Below are 22,205 nucleotides of genomic sequence, written 5' to 3' on the forward strand. Positions count from 1 at the left end.
TTTTAATCAACTCGCTCTCACTATCATACCATTGTAAGGGTCTCCCTCTAAGCCGGTTCCTCCTTCACCGTCCTCGGTTTCGCAATCATCCTGCCCTCCACCCACCTCGCAAACTTGACCGAAGGCACATCCACAGCCCTCGTAAAAACATCAGACACCCACACCAATACCCCCGTCACCACCACAAGCGCAACCGCAAACGACACCTCCTTCTGCATATCCGTCTCATCGCCAATGACACCCCAAAGCACTTCAATGAATGCATAGTAAGCAGTGTGTATAACGAAGCCATGCACCAAGTACAACGAAAATGAAATCTTGCCAAGGTACTGGGTAAAGGCGTTGGTGAAGATGCGTTGCAGAATGCCTGAGTTCGACGTTGACCAGACGAGAAGTAAAGCGCCCCAGCCAGTCCAGTAGCGATGGCGATCGTGGATGTATGGAGGGATGAGTGACCACAATGTCATCCAGCCTGGTGCGTGTTCCCAATGTTGTTCTGGCTGGCCGCCGAGGTAGAGGCCGCCTATGAAGGTTAGAGTGTAGAGGATAGTCCAGAGCAGATTAGGCTTCGGTGGTGCAAGAGTCGTGCTGAAAGTCGTCGACGCGGCGAGTGCGGTCCTTCGGATATCGAGTTCGGCGAGCAAGAAACCGGCGTAGAAGAGGAGGACTACCCAGTTATCGATGTAGTGGGCCCAAGCCATCAAGCAGAGTAGACTGCCCACGCGATATCTGGTGCGAAGGCGGCATACACCGAGTTGAGTGGCGTATAGAATAATGGATGCTCTCTGCAACACAAACGATTAGCACAGCAAGACCTAAGCGGTTACTGAAAGTAACTCACAAATTCAAGCGGAATCGTCCACAAATGTCCATCCAAATACATCCTCTTGCCCGTAAACGGATTCGCAAACCCCAAGAAGCTACTCCCCCAATGCCACATTTGCTCTACAAAAGTGTCATACCGCCAAGCATGTCTATCCCTATACCCCGTCAACCTCTTCCCGTCATTCGCAAGCTCCCTCGTCCAATCATATCCACCCAGCCTCACTATCACCACAATACACAATGTAGATGCCACACAAGGCAAATACAATCGCATCCACCTCCTCACCACCGATGACGACAAGCCCTTCAGCAATGCATCTGTTTCTCCCTTTCGTATTTGTTTTGCAGGCTTATAGCTCAATGCATATCCAGAGAGCACGAAGAAGATGCTCACCATAGCAGGACCATGGTAAAGAAAACGGACAATCGGCAAGCGGAGGAGATCGGTTTTTCCGCCATCGGGGGCATATGCGGTAGCGACGTCGTGGGTGGCGTAGGAGATATGGAAGATGAAGACGAGGAAAGCGGCGATTCCGCGCATGCCGTCTAGCCATGCGGTTGGATGGAGGGGTTTTGGAGGCTGGTCGGAAGGGCGAATGGTGGTTTGAACGAAAGTCGGGAGGAGGAAGAAAGAGGTTTGTTTGATGGTGTGGAGGATGGCAGATTTGGAGGGTATGGAGATATCCTTCAGGGACATCTGCCTTTTGAAAGCGAGGGTACTGGTGTTGGTGTCATCGGAGGGCTCGCCATTTGACATGAGTCTCTGGCCTTCAGACATGTTGAGCAGACCAAGCTTCTGCACCTCAAACCATAGGGTTGAGAAAAAGGAAGGACAGAACAGGACAGCAAGGAAAGAAAGACGAAGGAAAGAGGTTCAACTCCAGAAGACCGCGAAACATGACTTATTACCTACCTTACTCACAATCCCAGACGTTAATTTGGATGCAACAGATCAGAGCTGAGAATACAGATACGTCTGCGCTAGCTCCATCAGAACGTCTTCCAAGCAATGTACGGGTTTCAGCTGGAATGTAAGGCTGTGCACATCCATCGGGCATAAAATACCTCAGAGGAAGGAACAGCAGTGATGTGCATGTTTCATCTGCCTCTGCCGCGGCGGTTGGCTATTCAGCTTTGGACTTGGCACCTCCTTTGCCACATAGGGAGCACGCAGTAGTGACTGTTGAGCTGACTGGATTTCGAAGACGTTGAGTTGTTCAGCTGTACACAAGCCAGCTGACGTAAATAGGAGTCCAACGATCCAAGGAGGAGAGTTAGCAGACATGTTGGCATATCGTTTGAGTTGTCACGCGAAAGGGATTGCGGAGCTTGATGCAGACGAACGCAATTCAAGCGTGGATCCTTCACTGACTCGTGAGGTATTGATTAGATTGTGATGCACGACCGACAGCCAGCCACTGCCGAGGGAGCGACGCTATTCATCAATTTATCAAGATAACCTCTTAGACTACTCACCTAATATCACTACATACCACCTGCACTTTTTCTCTAGCCGTTTGTGGTTTGACTGTTTCGATATGAGACAGTCGTATGAGAAGTTTCGAAAGTAGCAAGGTCGTAGCACGATTCCTGAGCTTATGTTGTACGGAGATAATTCCTTTGATATGCAGATACGGTACAATAACATCGCTAGGTACTGTATAATAGACAAACGCACTAGATCTACACTCGGGCAGCCCTCAGGAACCCAACCATACCGCCACAGTATTGTGCCAACATCTCCACTCTCTCCTTCTCCTCCACAACTCTGTCTCTCCATTCCTTGACACTTGCTCTGAGTTCTTCATCTTCAGCCACAACATCAGAGTGGACCTTGAGGAACACCGCCATCCACGCCTGACCCAGTTCAAAGTCACGTTTTGATGCGCAGAGGAACGACAATGCGCGAACAAACGCGACCAACTCATTGCAAGCATCTGATTCAGGATCGAAGGATGTGATGGGAGAAGACAAACTGCGAATCTCGATATCTGCAGCTGCGGGGTTGAGGCTCTTGAGGTGTGCGATGAAGGGTGCAAAGTCTCCGGTCTCTGAAGCATCGCGCAGCAGAGAAGTAAATTTTGAAATCGTGTTTTGGCGGTCCATCTTCATGATGCGGCTGCGTTCTTGCTCAATGGCGGCAAGGTCTTGCGTTGTGTTTGAGTTCGCGATGACGGGGTTCGCTTGTCGTTCTTGCAGGGATGGCAGGAAGAAGGGAGCCTTTTCCGGTTTCTTGGGCGCAGCGGTTGGAGCATTGCGTTGGCGGATAACGTCTAGATGGAGCAGGTTCTGCCAGCGGCTGCGAGGTACCAATGACAATGATACCAGGTCGGACGACAAAGTATCCAGATTTGCATCGTCATCAAGGTCGACGTCGATATATTCTTCATCATTGGACTCGACCTCAGGAGCATTGGCCAATGCGCCTATAACAGAGATGCTGCCTTCGCCATTGACTGTGGGTGCTTGTGCTTCGCTGGCAACAATTGTTGACAATTCTGCTTCGTTAATATGACGAGTAGGGACGTGAGTGAACATGGTTTTGTTGGACCAAACATCTACACCGACATGCTCTTCGCTCGCTGTTGCCAGATATTCTCCTGTGGGTGAGAAGCTGATGGCGTTACACGTCGAAGGGAGCTTGAAGACATCGATCAAATGGCCGGTCGGCAGATCCCAAGCGCAGACGAAAGAGGATGTCGCGCCCATGACCCAGCGGCCATCGTTGGAGAAGCCAAAGTCGGCAAAGTCAAAAGCCTTTGATTGTGACGATCTTGACATTCTCAGCTCACGGATGAGCTTGAACGTGGTGATGTCAACAACACGAACACAGCCATCAGTACAGGTGAAGGCAGCCAGCTCTGATCCGCGGTGCAATCTCAGACCAGTGATTTGAACAGCTCCAGACCAATCAATCTCGTGCTTGAGGGCACCACTCAAAAAGTCCCAGAATTTGATCTTGCCATCGATACTGCAGCTGATGACGGTGCGGTTCAAGTTGTCGACAGCTAGACCAGTGACAGCAGCGGTGTGCTTTCCTTGGCCGCGGTAGAACTTCTTCTTGCCAGCGTCTGCTACGGGGGCAATAGCTTCCTCTGCCTTGGCCAAATCGAGCTTGAGTTGTTGTGCTTGTGCGGGGGTAAGACGTGCTGGGTATCGCTGTCTGTGGCCGCCAGACTGGAGGTTGAACATGTCAATGCCACCGTTCTCGGAACCAACAAGAGCAAAAGTGCCGCAGGGCGATACTGCGACACTCTTGACATTGCCGCCATCTTGGGTCTCAAAGGCCCATCTACCAGCCTTCTTTCTACCCCAGAACCATGTCCTAGCCTTGTTGTCGTTCTCGTGTGCTGTGACAACACTTTCCCATCCAGTCATGCTTGTAGCTTCAGTGCTGTTCTTTGTCTTGCCCTTGCCGGACTGCCAGATGGGGAACTTGCCAGGCATGGAGCCCATGCCACCATCGCGGTTGAGCGAGCAAGCAATAGAAGTGATTGGAGGAGCTTTGAGTGCTTCGATGGTGTCTCTGCCCTCGGAAGAGAGGATACCTTGCTTTCTGGCCTTCTTGGTGACGTTGCCCTGAGATAGCTCGGTGCTCTGACCATCACGCCTTAAACTCCAGCCCCACAAGCTGCGGTCCTTGCTAGTACTGAGAAGCCATTTTCCACTGGCATCAGAGCCGTCCGAAGCAGCGGGCAGGAAAGCTAGAGTGGTGACGGGAGCACCGTGGCCGCTGCGCTGGTGCAGGATCCTGGGAACGGGGTTGAAGGGGCTCTCGTCGAAGATCCAGGTCTTGAGGCTATTGTCCAGACCGCTCGTCGCGATAATAGCCTGGCCAGGCAGGAACTCGACCTTTGTGACGCCGCCAGGCGAAGCAGACGAAGGAGGAGCGTGGGCACCGCGGAGCACACCCTGCTTGCGACCGCCATTGTTCAAATCCCACAAAGTCACGTCGCCGCTCTCGTTGGAAGCGGTAGCCATGACACCAGCTCTTTTACCATCATCTCCGGCACCCATGCCGTCTGTTCGGAAAGTGATTGAGGTAATAGAGGGACCATTTGTGCCGTGAGCCGAGGCGTTGAACTGAAGGATCTTCTTGTCTGCTTGAATGTCCTGAATGATCAGAGGACCGGACTCATAGGCGATTGCGAGGAGGTTGAGAGCGGGAGTAGGTTGGAGAGCGGTGACAGCACCGTAGTCTGCGGCGGGAGGAAGGAGAGAGTAGACCAGCTTTCCACTTGAGACGTTCCAGATCTCGACAGTACCGTCGTCCTTGCCAGCAACGATCTTGTTGAGCAAGGTGGGCATGCTGCTGAGGGTTCCGGTAAATTCGGAGCCGGTAATACTCTGAAGGGTGGTGTAGAGCTCATAGTTGGAAGACTTCCAGACGAGAATCTGGTTGTCGCAAGCACCGATAATCCACGAGCCGAAGATGGTAAAAGACTTGATGTTGTTCTTGTGGTTCAGGGGCATCTCGAGTTCAGCGACTTTCTTGCCTCTTTTGAAAATGGACACACCGCGGTCCGACTCTTCCTGTTGGCCACCCCATGCTGCAAAGACCAGGTCCTTGTGAGCTATACTGGCAGTGATGGATTCGGGAGTCTGAGGGCGAGAGATGAAGACGAGATTGAGACCGCGGCGCAAATCGTAAGTCTGCAGACTGCGGCCGACCGAGGTGGTGAGTTGGAAGGTTGTCTTGCCCAGGGCGATGCTGGTGAAGGGAACGGCGGTAGGCGATACGAGACCGACAGTCTACGAGGAACAAGTCAGGAAGGAACGAAGACGGTGCAAAAGAGGAAGTTACTCTGTACGGCGCAAAAAGTCGCGAAGAGCCGACTGGTCTCTGGCCCTTGACGACTGCCTCGTCAGTCTTTGTCGTCCTTAAGCGTTTGATCTGACGGCCTCCAGAGCCGCCGTTTGTGGCGACAGCGGCAGGCATTGTGTGTGGGATATGTAATCTGACTGCTGATGTCTTTCGAGAGTCGCGATCGAAACTTCTTCGATTTCTTGACGCTTGGGCCAGCTGCGATATGCAATATAGAGCAATCGCCGCTTAAAGCCGACGCTTCTCGTACGGAAGCTGCAGGGACTTGGAATGTCACAATCCTGCGACATCACGCATGCCATTGAACTCCTGATGAACCTGTACACGTATTCTTAGCAGACCTACCAATCAAGATATTCTTGTCGCACCATCCCGTCGTTTGTATCATTACTCGCCCTGAGAGTACCTAGGTAGAGCGTTTGGTCTTGGCTGAGGGCAGAGCAGCCATGGAGCCTCTGCACCGAACCGGAAGCCACGAGAGCTGGAAATCGAGGAGGAGCTCGTCGGGTGCTTCATACTCGCATCCTCTGTCGCTACCGCTGCTGGACCACAATGCACCGTATGCAGAGGCCGACCGGGCTCGTCTCAGCAGTGCAGCAGTCAAGAGGGCGAGCATCAGCATGCCGTTGGAGTCAAATCCGCGTCTCCATGCTTCTCCGCAGGCTCGACGCCCGTCCAGAGCCAACTCGGAGCACAATCTGCTCACCACCGTCTTGCAAGCACATATCATGGCCTCGTCCAGCCTGCCGGATTCGTCTGCCATCATTGACGACAACGACGCTACGCCCACTCAGACCCATCACAACAGCGAGCCCAACCTGACCCTCGCCCCTCCACGCCAAGACACGGACGACTCGAGTCGCTCGTCCTTTTCCCTCTATCAACTGGGCTCTGCTCTGTACGATCGAGCACTGGGTGCTGTTTCGACTGCGAGCTCTGTTGCTGGCTCCGAGACTGATGGTGTGTCAACCTTTGTGCCTCTGTGACTTTCCGCTCTGTCCTGCCATGTCTTTGCACTGTCAAACCTCTGTGCTTTTCGCATCCAACCCTTTGATCCAATCTTTCGTCATTGTGCCTGTGCTCCACCCTCCCAAGAAAAGCAACTCCCCAACCCTCACCCAACCTTTCTCTGATCCTGTCTGACAATCCTCAAGCCGCTCCAAAACTTGACGCTGCCTCCCTCTCGCTGCCACCCTCTCTCACCGGCACCCACTCGGCGCCCGCCACCACCATGAGTCGGGACAACACCCTCCCACCCCCGACGAACTCGGAGCCCAACTCGACCACTACCTCGCCGAGAACCAGCGTCTTCGCTACCTTTCCCCGCCAGCCCCCTCCATCCTCAAATGCAAACCCTCGTGGCAGGACCCCCCAGTCGAGACGAGTCAGCAGTAGCACTGTCAACAGCGCAAGCCCCAGCACCGAACGCCCTGAACAAGACAAGCCCGTACCTATCGGCAAGATCGGTGTTTGTGCCCTCGACAGCAAAGCCAGAAGCAAGCCCAGTCGCAACATCCTCAACAGACTGATCAAGGAGGGCGAGTTTGAGGTCATCGTCTTTGGCGACAAGGTCATCTTGGACGAAGATGTCGAGAACTGGCCCGTCTGTGACTTTCTCATCTCCTTCTTCTCCGAGGGCTTCCCGCTCGACAAGGCTATAGCATACGCCAAACTGCGCAAACCCTTCTGTGTTAACGACCTGCCCATGCAGACCATTCTCTGGGACCGCCGTATCTGTCTACAAATCCTCACAAAGCTCAACGTTCCTACACCCGACCGTGTCGAAGTCAACCGCGACGGAGGTCCCAAGGTTCAGTCTGCCGATATTGCTCAGAGATGTTTCGAAAAGACTGGCCTCCGCTTCCCCGTCTTAGGCAGCCAGCCCGAGACCGAATCACAACAAGTTGCCAACCCTGTTGTCGAACTGCTGGACGATGGCGACACCATTTCAGTCGACGGAAAGACTCTGACTAAGCCCTTCGTTGAGAAGCCTACCGACGGCGAGGACCACAACATCCACATCTACTATCCTAAGAGCCAGGGTGGAGGTGGTAGAAGACTGTTCCGCAAGGTCAACAACAAGAGTTCGGAGAAGGACGAGACCTTGACAGTACCCAGATCCATAACGGAACCTGGAAGCAGTTACATCTACGAGCAGTTCCTTAAGGTGGAAAACGCCGAAGATGTCAAGGCTTACACTGTCGGTCTTGATTACTGTCACGCCGAAACCAGGAAGTCTCCTGTCGTTGATGGTGTCGTCAAGCGTAATCCCAACGGCAAGGAAGTCCGCTATGTCACCAGCCTGAACAAGGAAGAAGCTGGCATGGCCTCGAGAATTGCCGATGGCTTCGGCCAGCGTGTCTGTGGTTTCGATCTGCTGCGCGTGGGCGAGAAGAGTTATGTTATTGACGTCAACGGCTGGAGTTTTGTCAAAGATAACAATGACTACTATGACAAATGTGCCAACATTCTCAAGGGCCTCTTCATTCGTGAGAAGGTCAGAGTCGAGAACAAGCAGCAGCAGCAGCAACAACAACCCACATCCGCACCCGCTTCTGCATCCGAAGACAACTACGAAAGAGAAGCCCCTGGCACTCACCGCAAGAGCACCGTCTCCAGCCATCGCAGTCATCTCAAATCCGTTTTCCGCTCTGCCAGTGCCAACAGACTGCGCGAGTTGGCCAACAAGAAGCCCGGTTCACCCGAGATATCTCAACTTCCTTCTCCCATCACCTCTCCACCAAGCTTTGGTAATCTACCCATGCCACGCAGTCCCGGTATTCCCCAAGACAACCAACTCCCGCCACCCGCCATACTTGACGAAAACCATCAATACCAGACTTTACAGGAGTCCATCCACGAAGCTGACGAACACCACGAGCCTGTGCCTGCACCTGCCTCCAAGTCGCAGTGGAAGCTCAAGGGCATGGTTGCCGTCATCCGTCACGCTGATCGTACACCCAAGCAAAAGTTCAAGTTCACCTTCCACACCAAGCCTTTCGTAGATTTGCTCAAGGGACACCGTGAGGAAGTCTTGTTGGTCGGAGAGGCTGCCCTTAAGAGTGTGCAGGAAGCTGTCAAACAGGCTCTGATTGAGGGCGAAGAAGACCAGACAAAGCTGCGCACACTGTCAAATGCTCTCGATAAGAAGGGAAGCTGGCCTGGTACAAAGGTCCAGATCAAGCCAATGTTCCGCAAGAGGAAACAGGAAGAGCTGCCAGCCGAGCTCCAGGACAAGCTCACCGTCGACGAGGATGGCAACGCCAAGCCAAAGCCGACCCCTCTCCAGGGCGATGATGCCAACCACTCGCGTGGTGACTCTATGGCAGACGTCACTCTTTCCAGAATCTCCGCTGCCGAGAACAACCTTGTGCTTGACAAGTTGCAGCTTGTCATGAAGTGGGGTGGAGAGCCTACTCACTCTGCCCGCTACCAAGCCCAGGATCTTGGTGACAACATGCGCAATGACTTGCTCCTGATGAACAAGGATGCTCTTAGAGATGTTCGTGTTTTCTCGTCCTCCGAACGCCGCGTATCGACCAGTGCTCAGATCTTCACTGCTTCCTTCTTGAACCAGAAAGAGCTAGATCCCAACTTCATTTCTGTCCGCAAGGATCTGCTTGATGATTCAAACGCAGCCAAGGATGTGATGGACAAGGTCAAGAAGAAGTTGAAGGGCCTGCTCCGTCAAGGTAAACAAGCACCGGAACAGTTCGCTTGGCCCAAAGACGGCACTCCCGAGCCTTACCTGGTCGTTCGCAGTGTCGTCGAGCTGATGAAATTTCATCGCCGTGTCATGCTTCAGAACTTTACCAAACTTCGTCCCGAAGGCGAGGGTGGACCACCCATCAAGAGCCCTCCCAGCAATGCCTCCTCAGTCAGTCTTGCAGACAGTGCTCCAGAGGGCGTTGACCCCAAGCAGATCCAATCTAGATGGTGCTGCGGTGAAGATGCTTCCTTGTTCAAGGAACGCTGGGAGAAGCTCTTCAAGGAATTCACCGATGCCGAGAAGGTCGATCCTAGTAAGATTAGTGAGCTCTATGACACGATGAAGTTCGATGCTCTGCACAACCGACAATTCCTCGAGTGGGTCTTTACTCCAAGCAACGACATGGTTGATGATGACCATGAGCGTCCCAATACTCTGAAGCGTACTGCTTCTGCGGATATGAGAGAAGAGTTTGGCCAGACTCACGAGGGTCTCGCACCAACACAAGAGCAGCAAGCTGCGACCAAGGACGTCCAACCTACCAATCAGCAAGGCGATAAAGAGAAGAGCGACGACAAAGACAAGCTGTCGCACATGTCAAGCTTGAGGAGACGCTCTGAGAATGCCTCCGTCACACTCAAGAACGCTCAAGCAACCTTGGCTAACCGTGTTTCTGGCAATCCCGAATCATACTTCTCGCTCTTCACCGGCAACAGAGATCTTCCCGAGTCCAAGGCTAAGGTCGATGTCCGTCTTGAAAAGTTAAGAGAGTTGTATCGCTTCTCCAAAGTTCTGTTCGATTACATCGGTCCTCAGGAGTACGGTATGCTAGAGAGTGAGAAGCTAGAGATTGGACTTTTGACCAGTCTTCCTCTGCTCAAGGAGATTGTGACAGATCTGGAAGAAGTACAAGCATCCGAAGACGCCAAGTCTTTCATCTACTTCACCAAGGAGTCACACATTTACACTCTGCTCAACTCGATCATCGAGGGCGGTGTTCAAACAAAGATTGCTCGCAACGCCATTCCCGAGCTCGACTATCTGTCTCAAATCTGCTTCGAGCTCTACGAATCACAGAATGAAGCTACCACTGACGATCCTGAAGGCAGCTGCTTTAACTACAGCATTCGTATCACACTTTCTCCTGGATGCCACGCTTTCGACCCTCTAGACGTTCAGCTGGACAGCAAGCACTGCATTGGCTGCACTCCTCGTAGAAGCCTGACACCCCATGTAGAATGGAAGGAAGTGCTCGAGACACTGAGAGCCAAGTTCCACACCGTCAAGTTGCCCAAGAGTTTCCTAGCTGTGAACTTGAGCGAGAAGGTTCCACAAGCTTTTGCTTCGGAGGCTAAAGAGGGAGATGCTGCCGAGGAGACAAAGTCTGAGGTCGTGCCTGTCGAGGCTAGCCCCATCGCTCCTGCTCACCAGCCTTGATTGTGATTTTTAAGGAGTTTCGTAATTTATCATCTGGGGGGTTCGTATCACCGGTTGAGAGGTTCATTGGAGAATTACGCAAGATAGATAGAGATTACGAATGTTCACACGTTGTTTACGCTTGTTCTGACAACTTAAGTTCTCTCGAGCCATCATTTGGTGGTGTTAGCAGAAAAACGGCCCGTGTTTGGGACTACGGACAACCCGGGTATGTCTTTATCCGGACATCATCGGCCACCGCTTCCGAATCAGGGCACTTCCGTTTCTGCTGAACAGCAGACACAATTGCCGATGGTCCTTTTTAGGCGAGCGCTGCAAAAAACCGATTGATCCACGTCTGCTAGCGCTAGGGCAACAACGTTCATCCTTTTGCAGCCACACAACAGAGCCAATACCATCCAAGCATCCTTGGCCGCCGTCTTGTCATCTCCAAGCCATAACGAGGCGGCCCGCGGCGAGAAAGATACTTTACATGCTCCATACTCCGTACTAGCCAACGAGAAGACGCGTGTGCAGTGGTTCGACCACTCCAGCCATGATTCTGGCTCGTTTCTGGCATGCGGCTATGTGTTTCCCCCACGCTTTTTCCCCTGGCCCACTGCCTTATTGCCGATCAACTGCCAATCTCGGACGAACCGAACCTTGTAACAGACCAAGCGGAGACTCCACAGATGCTCCACCGAAAAAACGCTGGATACAATTGCCGGGGTACTGTTTTTTCCCACGGGGCCGATGAAGGATGTTAGGGTACGAGGTAGTATTGGTGGGGTCTGGAGGCTCTCTCGTCTCCCTTTTAAAGTCCTTTGCGCTCCCCGTTTCCCTTCGTCTCTTCTACTTCTTTTGCCGTCCTTATTCACAACCGTAAACAGTCGAAGTCGCGAAGATGTTCAAACGATACGCCAAGGATCTGCCTGAAGAGGTTCTCAACTGGCGTCTTGGCTATGCAGTGCTTGGTATGCTTGGTCTTGCTTGACTTTTGCCATCCCAGCCTTTTCGCTAACGTCTGTCCCAGTCTTCGGCTTGCTGGGCACAGCCCGTGGTCTCGATGAAGGTCTTATTGGCACCACCACCTCCCAAAAATCTTTCGTTACGCAGTTCGGGTTGAAGAACAAGGACTTGACTGCCACCGAGCAGGCTAACCTTTTGTCCAACATTACATCTATGGTGCAACTGGGATCGATCTTCGGCGCCCTATTTGCTTTCCCTATCACCGACAGGATTGGTAGACTTTGGGCTGTGAGGGAGCTTTGTCTGGTCTGGGTTGCTGGCATCTCTATTTTTCTTGGTGCTGCTGCTCATGGCAGTCTCGGTATGGTATATGCTGGTCGCTTCATCGCTGGACTCGGTATCGGACAGACCACTGTCGTCGCACCCACATATCTCGCCGAAGTGGCTCCCAGATCTATCCGTGGATTGTGCGTGGGTATCTTCTCTGGCTCCGTCTACCTTGGCATCATGCTAGGATACTTTGCTTCATACGGCACTTCATTGCACATCAGCAACCACAACCCCATTCAATGGGTTATTCCCAACACACTGCATCTGTACTTTGCAGCCATCATCTTCACCTTCAGCTTCTTCGCCGTCGAGAGCCCTCGTTGGCTGATCAAGAACAAGCAACAAGCCAAAGCCGTCGAAAATCTCTGTAAGATTCGCGGATTGAGTCAAGATCACGAGCTGGTGCAGAACGAGATCATCGATATCAACAGCCAACTCGAGCGCGAGCAGGAAGCCACCATGGGAGCCTCTAAAGTCGGACTCATCCGCGAACTCTTCTGCATGAAGAGCAACCGCTACCGTATCTTCTTGGCCATTGGCGCTCAGTTGCTTGGCCAATGGAGTGGAGCTGGGTCCATCACCGTCTATGCACCCCAGTACTTTGCTCTGATGGGCACAACCGGCACACAAGAGAAACTTCTCGCCACCGGTATCTTTGGACTCGTCAAATTCATCAGTGCCATCATGTGTGCTTTCTTCCTGGTCGACTTTATCGGCCGCAAGAGGAGTTTGAGTATTGGTATCACCATTCAATTCGTGGCTATGCTTTACATGGCCATGTTCTTGCAGATTGACAAGAGTATTGGTGTGAAAGGAAATGTGCAAACTGCTAGTCAGAAGTCAGCTGCCAAGGGCGCGATTGCCATGATTTATTTCTCCGGATTTGGATGGGCTATGGGTATGTCTCTCTTTTTTCCTTTCCCCTCTTCCTTGATCCTTCGTATACTGACTGCTTTTCTCCAGGCTGGAACTCGATCCAATACCTCATCAACGCCGAAATCTTCCCCTTGCGTCTGCGTGCGATTGGTGGAAGTATCGCAATGGCCTTCCATTTCGTAAACCAATACGGCAACTCCAAGGCTGTGCCCGAAATGTTTGTCGGCATGACCACTGCAGGAACCATGTTCTTCTTTGCTGCCATCACTCTGCTGGGTCTGTTCTGGGTTTACTTTTTCCTGCCCGAGACTTCAGGAAGGAGTCTTGAGAGTTTGGACGCTGTGTTTGAGTTGCCCTGGTGGAAGGTGGGCAGATATGGCAGCAAGGTTGCTGTGTCGCCTGCGCTGTTTGAGGGCGAGGAGGGTGCTGGGGAGAAGGAGAAGCAAGTTGAGTATTTGGAGACGGCCAGGCAGGGGGCTTAGAGCATGCTCGAGTTTATCCCCCTTCGTCCTTGTTTGTATGCAACGAAAAACGAAAGAGTCATGTCAGTTCATCTTTCATCCCTATTGAATCATCGTACCACAAGGCCTTTTCTGTCAAGTCAATGTTTTGTCTTCCGAACGGGGGAGATTGACCTTTTGATCTCGAGAACGCGTAAAGGAAGAACAATCACGCCTTGCCTCCGATTTGGTTTCTGAATTCTGCACTGTGATTATGTTTTCATCATCATGCAACTACAGTAGCCAGTTCCTAAACCGCTTGAGTCTACTCTCTTCCACACTTTGCAGAACAACCTCATCAACACTCTGCGTATCAGTCTCCAAATCCATCCTCTCAAGCTTCACCACTTTAGTCTTCTTCCACACCTTCCAGCCAACGTACATGACAAGCATCAACGGCAACTCTACATAATAACTCACAAAACTCACTGCGTCAAACTCTGGACTGAAGCAACTCCATCCTTGTACGAGAATGAGAATGATGTTCAGAACAATGCACAGCCAGGGTCCGTAGGGATACGTCCAGTTTTTGAAGGGCAGGAGGTGGGTTTTGTGTTGTGCTTCCATGGCGGCGCGGAAGCGGACGGAGGTTATGCCGATGGCGGTCCAGCAGAGCATGTTGGAGACGCCGACGAGGCTGTGAGTTGTGTCAGTAATGGTAATGGGGGATAGATGGAGGGGGGCAAAAGCATACTTTTGTAGCCAGTTCCAGAGTTGACCGGCACCGATGTAGCTAGAGCCAAAACAGACCACACTGACGATGCTGGTGGTGAGGACTGCGATCCAAGGGACTTGTTTTCTGTTTAAGCGAGCGAACACTTTTGGTGCGTGGCCCTGCGCGGCCAGACTGTAGAGTAGGCGTGCTCCGGCAAAGAGTGCGTGATTGCCAGCGGATAATACGCTGGTCATGATTACAGCATTCATGAAGCTTCCAGCACCCGCTGCACCGGTCTTCTTGAATACCAGTGTGAAAGGCGAGGTGGCTACTGTCTTTGAGCTCAGCCGAGGGTAATTGTATGGAATGTCAAGGCCAATGAGGATGACTGATATAATGCTATGAAGCTTATCAGCATGATATGTCTTTGTCGGAGACGCCCGTGGGGGGGAAATATACAAGAAAATCAGTATGCGCCAGAAGACATTCTTGACGACACGAGGGAGGTTTTTGGCGGGATTTTTGGTCTCGCCGGCGGTGATGGCGATGGACTCCGTTCCACCATCTGTTATCATGTCAAAAGCTTATCTTGGCAATTTCCCTCCTAGCATACTCACATGCAAAAGCGGCTGTGACAAAGACAGACGCAAAACCCCCGATGCCGTCGTGGAAAGGTGCTCCAGGGATCCGCCAATTCTCTCCGCCGATGTAGTGATGATCCGTGTTGCCGCCGCAGTTCACCACGATACCTAGAATCATGAAGATGATGATGGTAACGACTTTCAGCAAACTGAGCCAATACTCGAGCTATTTTCCCGAGAGAAAGTCAGCAATGAATCTAGACTCTTGTCCAAAGAGGTCGTATACCTCTCCATAAACAGCAACCGTAACGATATTAGCAGCAATCAGCACAACCCAAAAGATCAAACTAATCGCCCAGCCAGGGAAATTATCCGTCCAGTACTGCAGCAATATCTGCAATGCGACCAAGTCCGTAGCCACGCTCACAGCATCGTTGAACCAATAGTTCCAGGTAAGTGCAAAGCCAAACGCATCATCCACAAATCTGCCTGCAAAAGTGCAGAAACTGCCTGCGACGGGGATGAAAGCGGCCATTTCGCCCAGAGAGAGCATGGTGAGGAATACAATGCCACCGACGATCAGGTAGGCGATGAGGAGGGATGCTGGACCACCGGTTGCGAGGGACTTTCCAGTGCCGAGGAAGAGGCCGGTGCCGATTGTGCCTCCGATTGCTATCATTTGGACTTGACGGGCTGAGAGGCTTCGGCGCAGGCGGTCGGTGGTGGGTGCATAGTCGATATGTGCCTCTTCGAGAGTCGTATGTGTGGTGTGTTTGGCATTGTCCATGAGAGTTGCTGGATCCGATGAGCTGATTGCCTCGGACCGGGCAGGACTTTTGCCCATTGGGGCGGACATTCTGCAAAGTCTGAGAAGGGGTAGCCCAACCGGGAATGTGCGAGTAGTGTCGTTATGCGATAGTCTTCTTGAAGATGGTTCGTGCTCAGCGGATGCTAGCTATATGATCTGTTATGATAGTTTTTGCGTCGTGTGAGCTCGGTCGTCTTGGAGAGCGACGAAGGTCAAATTCTCCACGAAGGTTAAATTTGCGTTGATCTGCTTCCTTCAGAGCCGCATCGTAAAGCACGCAAGATTGCGCCAATGGTGATAATCTCTGACACATGGAAAAGTAGCCAATGACGCTAAGACCAAATTATGTGACTATGGCACAACTATCAGACGCTCCTTCTGCGACCTCTGGAGTATCGGTCTTTCTGATCTGTGACCCAAGGTATACCGATGACGGTCGTCTCGAACGACAGGATCCGCCACATGATTGAGTTTCTACATTACCGTTCTTCTATAGCTTAGCCAAGCCTACTTGTGCTTGCCGTCTTGGCTACACTTTGAGTATAGCTTTGAGCTAAGTGCAAGGATGATCTCGTGTCGCTCTTGTCATCGATCTTCTATGGATGTGATCCGGTACCGCGAGAGAAATCAAAAGCTGGGGAGGGATCCATGATGTGTTGAGATGTGTCGAGATGTGTTGTTACAACGTAATAAGATAAAACTAGTCATATGACTTTGATTCGACAATAGAGCGATAGACGTGTAGATAGATGCATGGAAGTCGTTCATGATCTGTTGCCCGTCAAAGAAGGCCCTTGGTGGTGTCGGGCGCGATTACCAATCTTCGGCGCTTGGGGAAGCCGAACTGAGCTAATCTGACCGAGCTCATCAAAGCCTCCTTCCTTCGATTCCGCTCCTCACCACCAACAGTTCTGCTGTGAGCCTCACAATCTACTTGGCAACGTTGTGTGATGCTAGCTGGATACTTCTTACTGGTTCCTTCTTGCCTTGCGAGATGCATCTGGCTGACTGTTGATCTCGGCGAATTGATTGTCAGCGGCCCCGGGACAGCGGTAAGCCGATTGTTGTCGCGACAGAAAGAGTTTCACCCTACGGAGTTTTTTTCTGAGCTGTCGCATGCAATAAATAGTAGACTGTCTCCTGCCCGGTAGGTCGTAGGATTTTCTTCCTGTATCTACACTTTCCTCGCTTGTCGTCTCTCTGGTAGTCTCGCCTGCCTTTTCACACCGCCGAGCGCCAACCACATCACCGGAAAGACTACTCCAAAGCACAACGACCACAATGTCGCACGTCGTCATCATCGGCGGCTCCTACGCCGGAACAAAAGTCGCACACCAGGTCCTCAAGCAAGTGCCAAACTCGAAAGTCACCCTCATCGACCCCTCGGATGTCTTCTACTACAACATCGCCTCGCCGCGCATCATCGCCAAGCCAAAGGAAGCCAAGGTCGACCAATACCTGATTCCCATCATTGACAAATTCAAGCAATACCCTGAGTCCCGGTTCACCTTTGTCAAAGGCTATGCCAGCTCTGTCGACACTGCTGCCAAGACTGTGAGCGTCAAGGATGGAAAGGATATTTCGTACGATTATTTGGTCGTCGCATCTGGCTCAACCACACCCGGCACTGTTGGCGACGAAGCCATTCCCTTCAAGACTACTGGAGCAGACATTCGCGAAAAAGTCGAGGCAGCACAGAAGAGAGTCGCCGCCGCAGACAGCATCATCATCATCGGCGCCGGTCCCGTAGGCGTCGAAAGTGCTGGCGAAATCGCCCAAGCATACCCCAGAACAAAAGTCACCTTGATTTCCTCGCACGCACAAGTCCTGCCTGCCCTCAAGGCCTCGGCCGCAAAGTCCGCCCACGCCAGTCTGGAAAACTTGGGCGTTACGATTGTCTACTCGGCCCGCGTTACCGATACGAAGAGCGAAGGCGGAAAATTCGTGGTTCAACTCGACAATGGCAAGACTCTCGAAGCAGCTCTCGTCATCTCAGCAGCAGGAAACATCGCCAACACCTCCTTCATGCCCCCCTCCACTCTCGACGCCGACAACTGGATCAAGGTCGACGGAAACATGCGCGTGGCTTCCATCTCCGACAACTCTGTCTATGCCTTGGGGGACGCTACCCACTACAAGCAACGCTACTATCTCAAAATCAACGACCAGATCCCTGTGGTGGCAGCCAACATCAAGAATGCCATCACCAAGGCTGGACAACTCAAGACTTATGATGCGAGTGATAAGTTGATGGTGTTTGTACCCATCGGCAGCAAGACTGGCACTGGACAGATTGGAAGCTTTGTGCCGTTTAGCTTTATGGTTGCATTTGTCAAGGGCAAGGACTACTTTATGAGTAAAGCTGCTACTATGATTGCTGCGTAGACGAAATGCACGAATCTGGCGTTGTTGTCTTTTTCCTTACAGCATGATATCCAACTAATGTTAGCGTAATAGATAATTTTTGATTTACTGACCTTTCATAAATGTTCCATGTCTTGGCCTTCTAGATGGCCGGCTGTGGAATGTATCCATGTTGCTGAAACACAACTTGTTACTATCAGGAATAAAGCTCTGCTCGTTGCCGTTCAGAGAGCTCTGCTGAGTCAGCAAACAAGGCCGTCCCGCCCGCGTCACTTCCGTACCTGCTTCTCTCTTTGATCCCTCAAAACATCTGGAATCTCTCGGTCTACACATTGTCATGCACACGCGTTGGCGTCTCCACGATGCATCCATTACCGCAAGATCTCGAACGTGGTCGACCTGTGGTCCTACGCCTTACTCGTCTCTCCCATCGCTTAGCTGAGATCCACTCAACTTGAAACTTGACTACCTCTTTACCAGCCGTCATGGCTAGCGGCCCGTCTAACCGTTCTTTTCGCAAACGGATCGCGTGGAAAACGGCTTGTGACGAACCATAATTTTCATCGTACCACCGTACTAATGGAGGCTTGAAACAAAGATTGCGCTTTGGCGAAAACATGTCAAGGAGATACTGGGTCACGAGTTACTGTATATCCTGCTGGAAGGCTTTTGCTACGTCGACAAGGAATTCACGGGGAAGAAGGGAGCCACCCGTGGCACAAGGCATGCTTCGCCATGAATCCCATGACATGGGTCCCCATGCAGCTGTCAAGTCAATCAAGCCTTTTCGGCCGAGTCTAAAGTCATACAAGCTTTAGCGATGGTTGTTTCAATGCAAGCCACAACCATTCTGGATGCCCTAGGTGAATGAGGCGGATGTTTCGAGGCTCATGGATAAAAGGTATTCCACGCAAGATGATGTCGATCTGTCGATTGGTGATGAGCGGGATTTGACTCCAGATCACGGTTCATGGGATGAGATACGTCTCTGGAGCTGCTTCCTGATGTCTGCAGATGAGATGGCGTGACAGGGGTAGGGAACGGGGCGCGATGAAAGCAAACATGGACCATAGCTCCACGATCGCGGCCCGTAGATGGCGGCTAACGCGATCTCGAAAGTACAAAGGGAAGTGTTCAAGTATCAGGTCTCCGGGACTTGTGCTATATAAGGCCCAGGCAAGTGCCCTTTCTTTCCCTCTTTTCCATTCACGCAACCATCCTTCGAAAAGAACACATTCCTTTCTCTTGCATCATGCATCTCAACACTCTCTTCCTCTCTGCAATTACCTTTGGCACTTCTGCCCACGCAGCTGCAGCAGCATACGCTCAATGCGGTGGCCAAGGCTTCACTGGCGACAAGACTTGCGTCTCTGGCTACACCTGCGTAGTCAGCAATGCCTACTACTCTCAATGCCTGCCTGGTTCCAACACTGCCAAGCCAGTGACCACCAGCACCAAGACTTCTGCCGCTCCCGTCTCGACCTCGAAGGCTGCTGGCGGCGGTGGTAGTAGTGGTACCACCTACAAGGCTTCCTTCACCCAGTACGGCAGCGGTGACACCTTTGGCAGTGGAAACTGCAACACTGATACCACTGCTTGCGGTTTCTACACCAACGTAAGTTTTGTATTCTCACACTTCCAAACCCAACATCGCTAACACAACAATTCGCAGCCCGGCTACTCCGCCGCCCTCTCCCAAAACGCCTTTGGTGTCGGCCCTGGAGCAGGCGCCGGCCCCGGCTGCGGCACCTGCTGGAAGCTGACCGCTCAAACCGACAGCTCCGGCAACAAGCTGTCCAATGCAGGCAACAGCATCGTCGTCCAAGTCACCAACCTGTGCCCTGCCTCTGGCAACCCTCTGTGCTCCCAGAATGGCTTGCAAGGAACCAACCAATACGGCGCCAACCTCAACTTCGATCTGTGCTTGAACTCTGGTGCCAACACTGCGCTGTTCGGTAATTCTGGCGTCGGATTGGCTGTGGGTACTGCTGTGCAAGTTTCTTGCAACCAGTGGAGTGGTACTGTTGTGCACTAAGGACAGACTGCGAAGAAACCGCATGAAAGTCCACAGTCCTTACAGATGACTTTTTCTCTTCCTGTGTTGGGGACGGATGACGAGGGAGTGCTGGAAACTTCTTTTTGTTCTTCTCCGATTGACGTTTTGAAATCTTGTAGCAATTTACCATAATGACAAGGCTTTTGTGTTTGTTCGGATAACTTGATGGAAAGCATCTATGTTTGTTCAAGAGTGTATATACACTATACATCAACGCAACCAGCTCCAGTCACCCTTCTACCGCGACTCAAGCATACGTCGCGAAAAACTTGACACTCTTGCCCTGTCTCTCGTAAACCGGTGGATTCCTGCCTTGCAGCCCTCTCCACGAATACTGACCCTGACCCTGTTGATACAACTTGAATCCACGCCCGTTCGCAGTATCAGACTCCAAATGACACCAAGGTGAGTAATCAGCTCCAGAAATCGACAGTCCCAACAACTCTCCCTTTGCAACAGTAGCATTGGAAGTAACAGGCACAGTGACCGTGTCAAAAACATAGGTAGTCTGATTTGCGTTGAAGGATGCAGAGCCCAGAGCCGTCCACTTGACTTCAGGCACAAACATGTCGTTGACAGAGGGGATTTTGAAGACAGTGAGAGCCAGAGGAACGGTTTGGGAGCCGCGGGCGATGTTGAGGGATACGCTTTTCAGTGTTCCTGCTTTGGAGGCCGTCCAGGTTTGATAGAGGATGAAACTGTCGGAATCGCAGACGGGGTTGTAGACGGCAAGTGCGGGCGTTGCATCTACTGCTTTTGTCGCATTGCCAGCTGCAGCAGTGCCATTGCCTTTGGTAAAGGTGACCGGGAACGTTGCAGTGGTCGAGCAATCGAGGTTTTTAGCACTGCCATCGGCGTTAAAGTTCAACGGCTGGAAAATATGGCCTCCGAAGCCTGTGCGAGGACCTCCGGGTACTGAAGTCGAGTGCCAAACATTGGTGACTGCGCCAGTGGATGGGTTCGTCAAAGGCAACACGCCTTCAACCTGTCCATTACACGAATACCCTTCCAAGATCTGACGGGTCCAAGGTCCTTGGATGCTGTTGCTGCGATAAAGCAACGCAATTGATCCATTGCAATACCCGCAAGTGTTGCTCGCAGCAACATACCAAGTATTCCCGCTCTTGAAAATATCCGGGCTCTCGGCTTCATTGTCAATGAGATCATTCGCATTCGACACGACTGGCCAAGAAACTCTAGTCGTGTTCATAAAGTCCGCTGTCAATTTACTCGCGTGCATATTCTGGAAAATCGGAGGCCAGAAACTTCCGGCATCGGGAGACTTGAAGTTTAGTGCTGAAAAAACGATATAGCCTTCTCCGTCGATGACTTCGACGGTGAAATCTGCAGGTTGGAGAGAATCAAATGCAGGATCGATGAGTGCCCTGTTTGTCGAAAAGACAAAAGGACCAGATGGCGATGAAGAGGTAGCGATAACGTAGCCAGGGGATCCAGCGTTAGCCCAAAGAACATAGTTCTTGTTTTTTGGGTTGTAGACGATGTGAGGGCGTCCGCAACCTCCTGAGCCAGCGCAAGGGTTATTGTTGCCAGCAGGGTTGAACAGGAAGCCTTCGTACTGCCTGGTTTCTCTCATCAGCGACGGTTCATGCAGACAGGTGGTTTATTCAAGATGATCATACCAATTCAAAAGATCGACAGAAGAGTAAGATTTGATTCCATACGCGACTCCAGTTTCCGAAAATGAGTTGCCGTAAAGATAGTATTTGCCGTTGAAGTTGTTTACTTTGGAGCCATAGGCGTCAATCTGTCTGCCGTTCGTATCGAACAAAAATCTCCTAGTGTTGTCAAAGGTAACGGAAGCAGAGACAGCCTTGGTCGTTACAGCAGCACTGCAGACAGAGACTAGAGCTGCCCAGGCTGGAACAAGTGATGCGAACTTCATCGTGGGTGTGAGCAGAAGAGCCGCGTGTGAGAGAGAAGAGAATAGTTTCTCGGACCAGGAGGTTTATATACACTCAAATCATGCTTTAGCCTTTTCCTTTACCCGAGTGAAATCACTTCATGTCGGGTATGCTTCTAGATCAACATCCAGTAACCCCTCAATCATCGGCACTTCATGGATCATTGCACGGCGAGCATAGACTCACGATCGTTGTGACCCAAAATCACAAGGGCAGCAAGAATGACAGGCACAAGAAAAAGCTTACCGTGTCTCCCCACGAGGAATCCTTCCCCACATCGTGGGCCGTTGACGCTTATTTCCCCACAAGCATTCGCTTTCTGAAAGTCATGTGGTGAATCAAGCCCTAAACCGAGCGATTGTTAGGGCA

At 51.8% G+C, this 22,205-nt stretch overlaps 9 protein-coding genes across 9 annotated transcripts; 5 read left to right on the plus strand and 4 right to left on the minus strand.

Annotated features, from left to right (window-relative positions):
* Window positions 1-47: 47 nt before the first annotated feature.
* M436DRAFT_54578 (uncharacterized protein) lies at window positions 48-1,522 on the minus strand (the record flags this gene model as incomplete). The annotated part of the gene is made up of 2 exons (XM_013568589.1): window positions 48-785; window positions 842-1,522. 2 exons carry the CDS (start codon window positions 1,520-1,522, stop codon window positions 48-50), a joined length of 1,419 nt encoding a protein of 472 aa, XP_013424043.1.
* A 986-nt stretch (window positions 1,523-2,508) lies between these two features.
* On the minus strand, window positions 2,509-5,764 carry M436DRAFT_54621 (U3 small nucleolar RNA-associated protein; the record flags this gene model as incomplete). The annotated part of the gene is made up of 2 exons (XM_013568592.1): window positions 2,509-5,577; window positions 5,630-5,764. The coding sequence occupies 2 exons, from the start codon at window positions 5,762-5,764 to the stop codon at window positions 2,509-2,511; spliced, it is 3,204 nt and encodes a 1,067-aa protein (XP_013424046.1).
* A 331-nt stretch (window positions 5,765-6,095) lies between these two features.
* Window positions 6,096-6,419, plus strand: M436DRAFT_54569 (uncharacterized protein; the record flags this gene model as incomplete). The annotated part of the gene is made up of 1 exon (XM_013568588.1): window positions 6,096-6,419. A coding segment is annotated over one exon (324 nt), but the record flags the coding sequence as incomplete, so codon positions are not given.
* Window positions 6,420-6,929: 510 nt separating this feature from the next.
* Window positions 6,930-10,685, plus strand: M436DRAFT_15909 (uncharacterized protein; the record flags this gene model as incomplete). The annotated part of the gene is made up of 2 exons (XM_013568564.1): window positions 6,930-9,849; window positions 10,078-10,685. Coding segments are annotated over 2 exons (3,528 nt in total), but the record flags the coding sequence as incomplete, so codon positions are not given.
* Window positions 10,686-11,679: 994 nt separating this feature from the next.
* On the plus strand, window positions 11,680-13,432 carry M436DRAFT_85091 (MFS putative major facilitator superfamily transporter; the record flags this gene model as incomplete). Its single annotated transcript, XM_013568783.1, has 3 exons — window positions 11,680-11,749; window positions 11,809-12,972; window positions 13,038-13,432. 3 exons carry the CDS (start codon window positions 11,680-11,682, stop codon window positions 13,430-13,432), a joined length of 1,629 nt encoding a protein of 542 aa, XP_013424237.1.
* Window positions 13,433-13,619: 187 nt separating this feature from the next.
* M436DRAFT_75786 (uncharacterized protein) lies at window positions 13,620-15,542 on the minus strand (the record flags this gene model as incomplete). The annotated part of the gene is made up of 7 exons (XM_013568784.1): window positions 13,620-13,651; window positions 13,732-14,087; window positions 14,145-14,504; window positions 14,565-14,670; window positions 14,723-14,912; window positions 14,973-15,433; window positions 15,521-15,542. The coding sequence occupies 7 exons, from the start codon at window positions 15,540-15,542 to the stop codon at window positions 13,620-13,622; spliced, it is 1,527 nt and encodes a 508-aa protein (XP_013424238.1).
* Window positions 15,543-16,775: 1,233 nt separating this feature from the next.
* On the plus strand, window positions 16,776-17,879 carry M436DRAFT_54532 (FAD/NAD(P)-binding domain-containing protein; the record flags this gene model as incomplete). The annotated part of the gene is made up of 1 exon (XM_013568580.1): window positions 16,776-17,879. The coding sequence occupies one exon, from the start codon at window positions 16,776-16,778 to the stop codon at window positions 17,877-17,879; it is 1,104 nt and encodes a 367-aa protein (XP_013424034.1).
* Window positions 17,880-19,347: 1,468 nt separating this feature from the next.
* Window positions 19,348-19,887, plus strand: M436DRAFT_20241 (uncharacterized protein; the record flags this gene model as incomplete). Its single annotated transcript, XM_013568568.1, has 2 exons — window positions 19,348-19,473; window positions 19,531-19,887. Coding segments are annotated over 2 exons (483 nt in total), but the record flags the coding sequence as incomplete, so codon positions are not given.
* A 274-nt stretch (window positions 19,888-20,161) lies between these two features.
* M436DRAFT_54839 (Arabinanase/levansucrase/invertase) lies at window positions 20,162-21,817 on the minus strand (the record flags this gene model as incomplete). Its single annotated transcript, XM_013568616.1, has 2 exons — window positions 20,162-21,494; window positions 21,555-21,817. 2 exons carry the CDS (start codon window positions 21,815-21,817, stop codon window positions 20,162-20,164), a joined length of 1,596 nt encoding a protein of 531 aa, XP_013424070.1.
* Between the last annotated feature and the right edge of the window lie 388 nt (window positions 21,818-22,205).

The sequence above is a fragment of the Aureobasidium namibiae genome (genome assembly GCF_000721765.1).
Source record: "Aureobasidium namibiae CBS 147.97 unplaced genomic scaffold scaffold_18, whole genome shotgun sequence".
Classification (NCBI taxonomy): domain Eukaryota; kingdom Fungi; phylum Ascomycota; class Dothideomycetes; order Dothideales; family Saccotheciaceae; genus Aureobasidium; species Aureobasidium namibiae.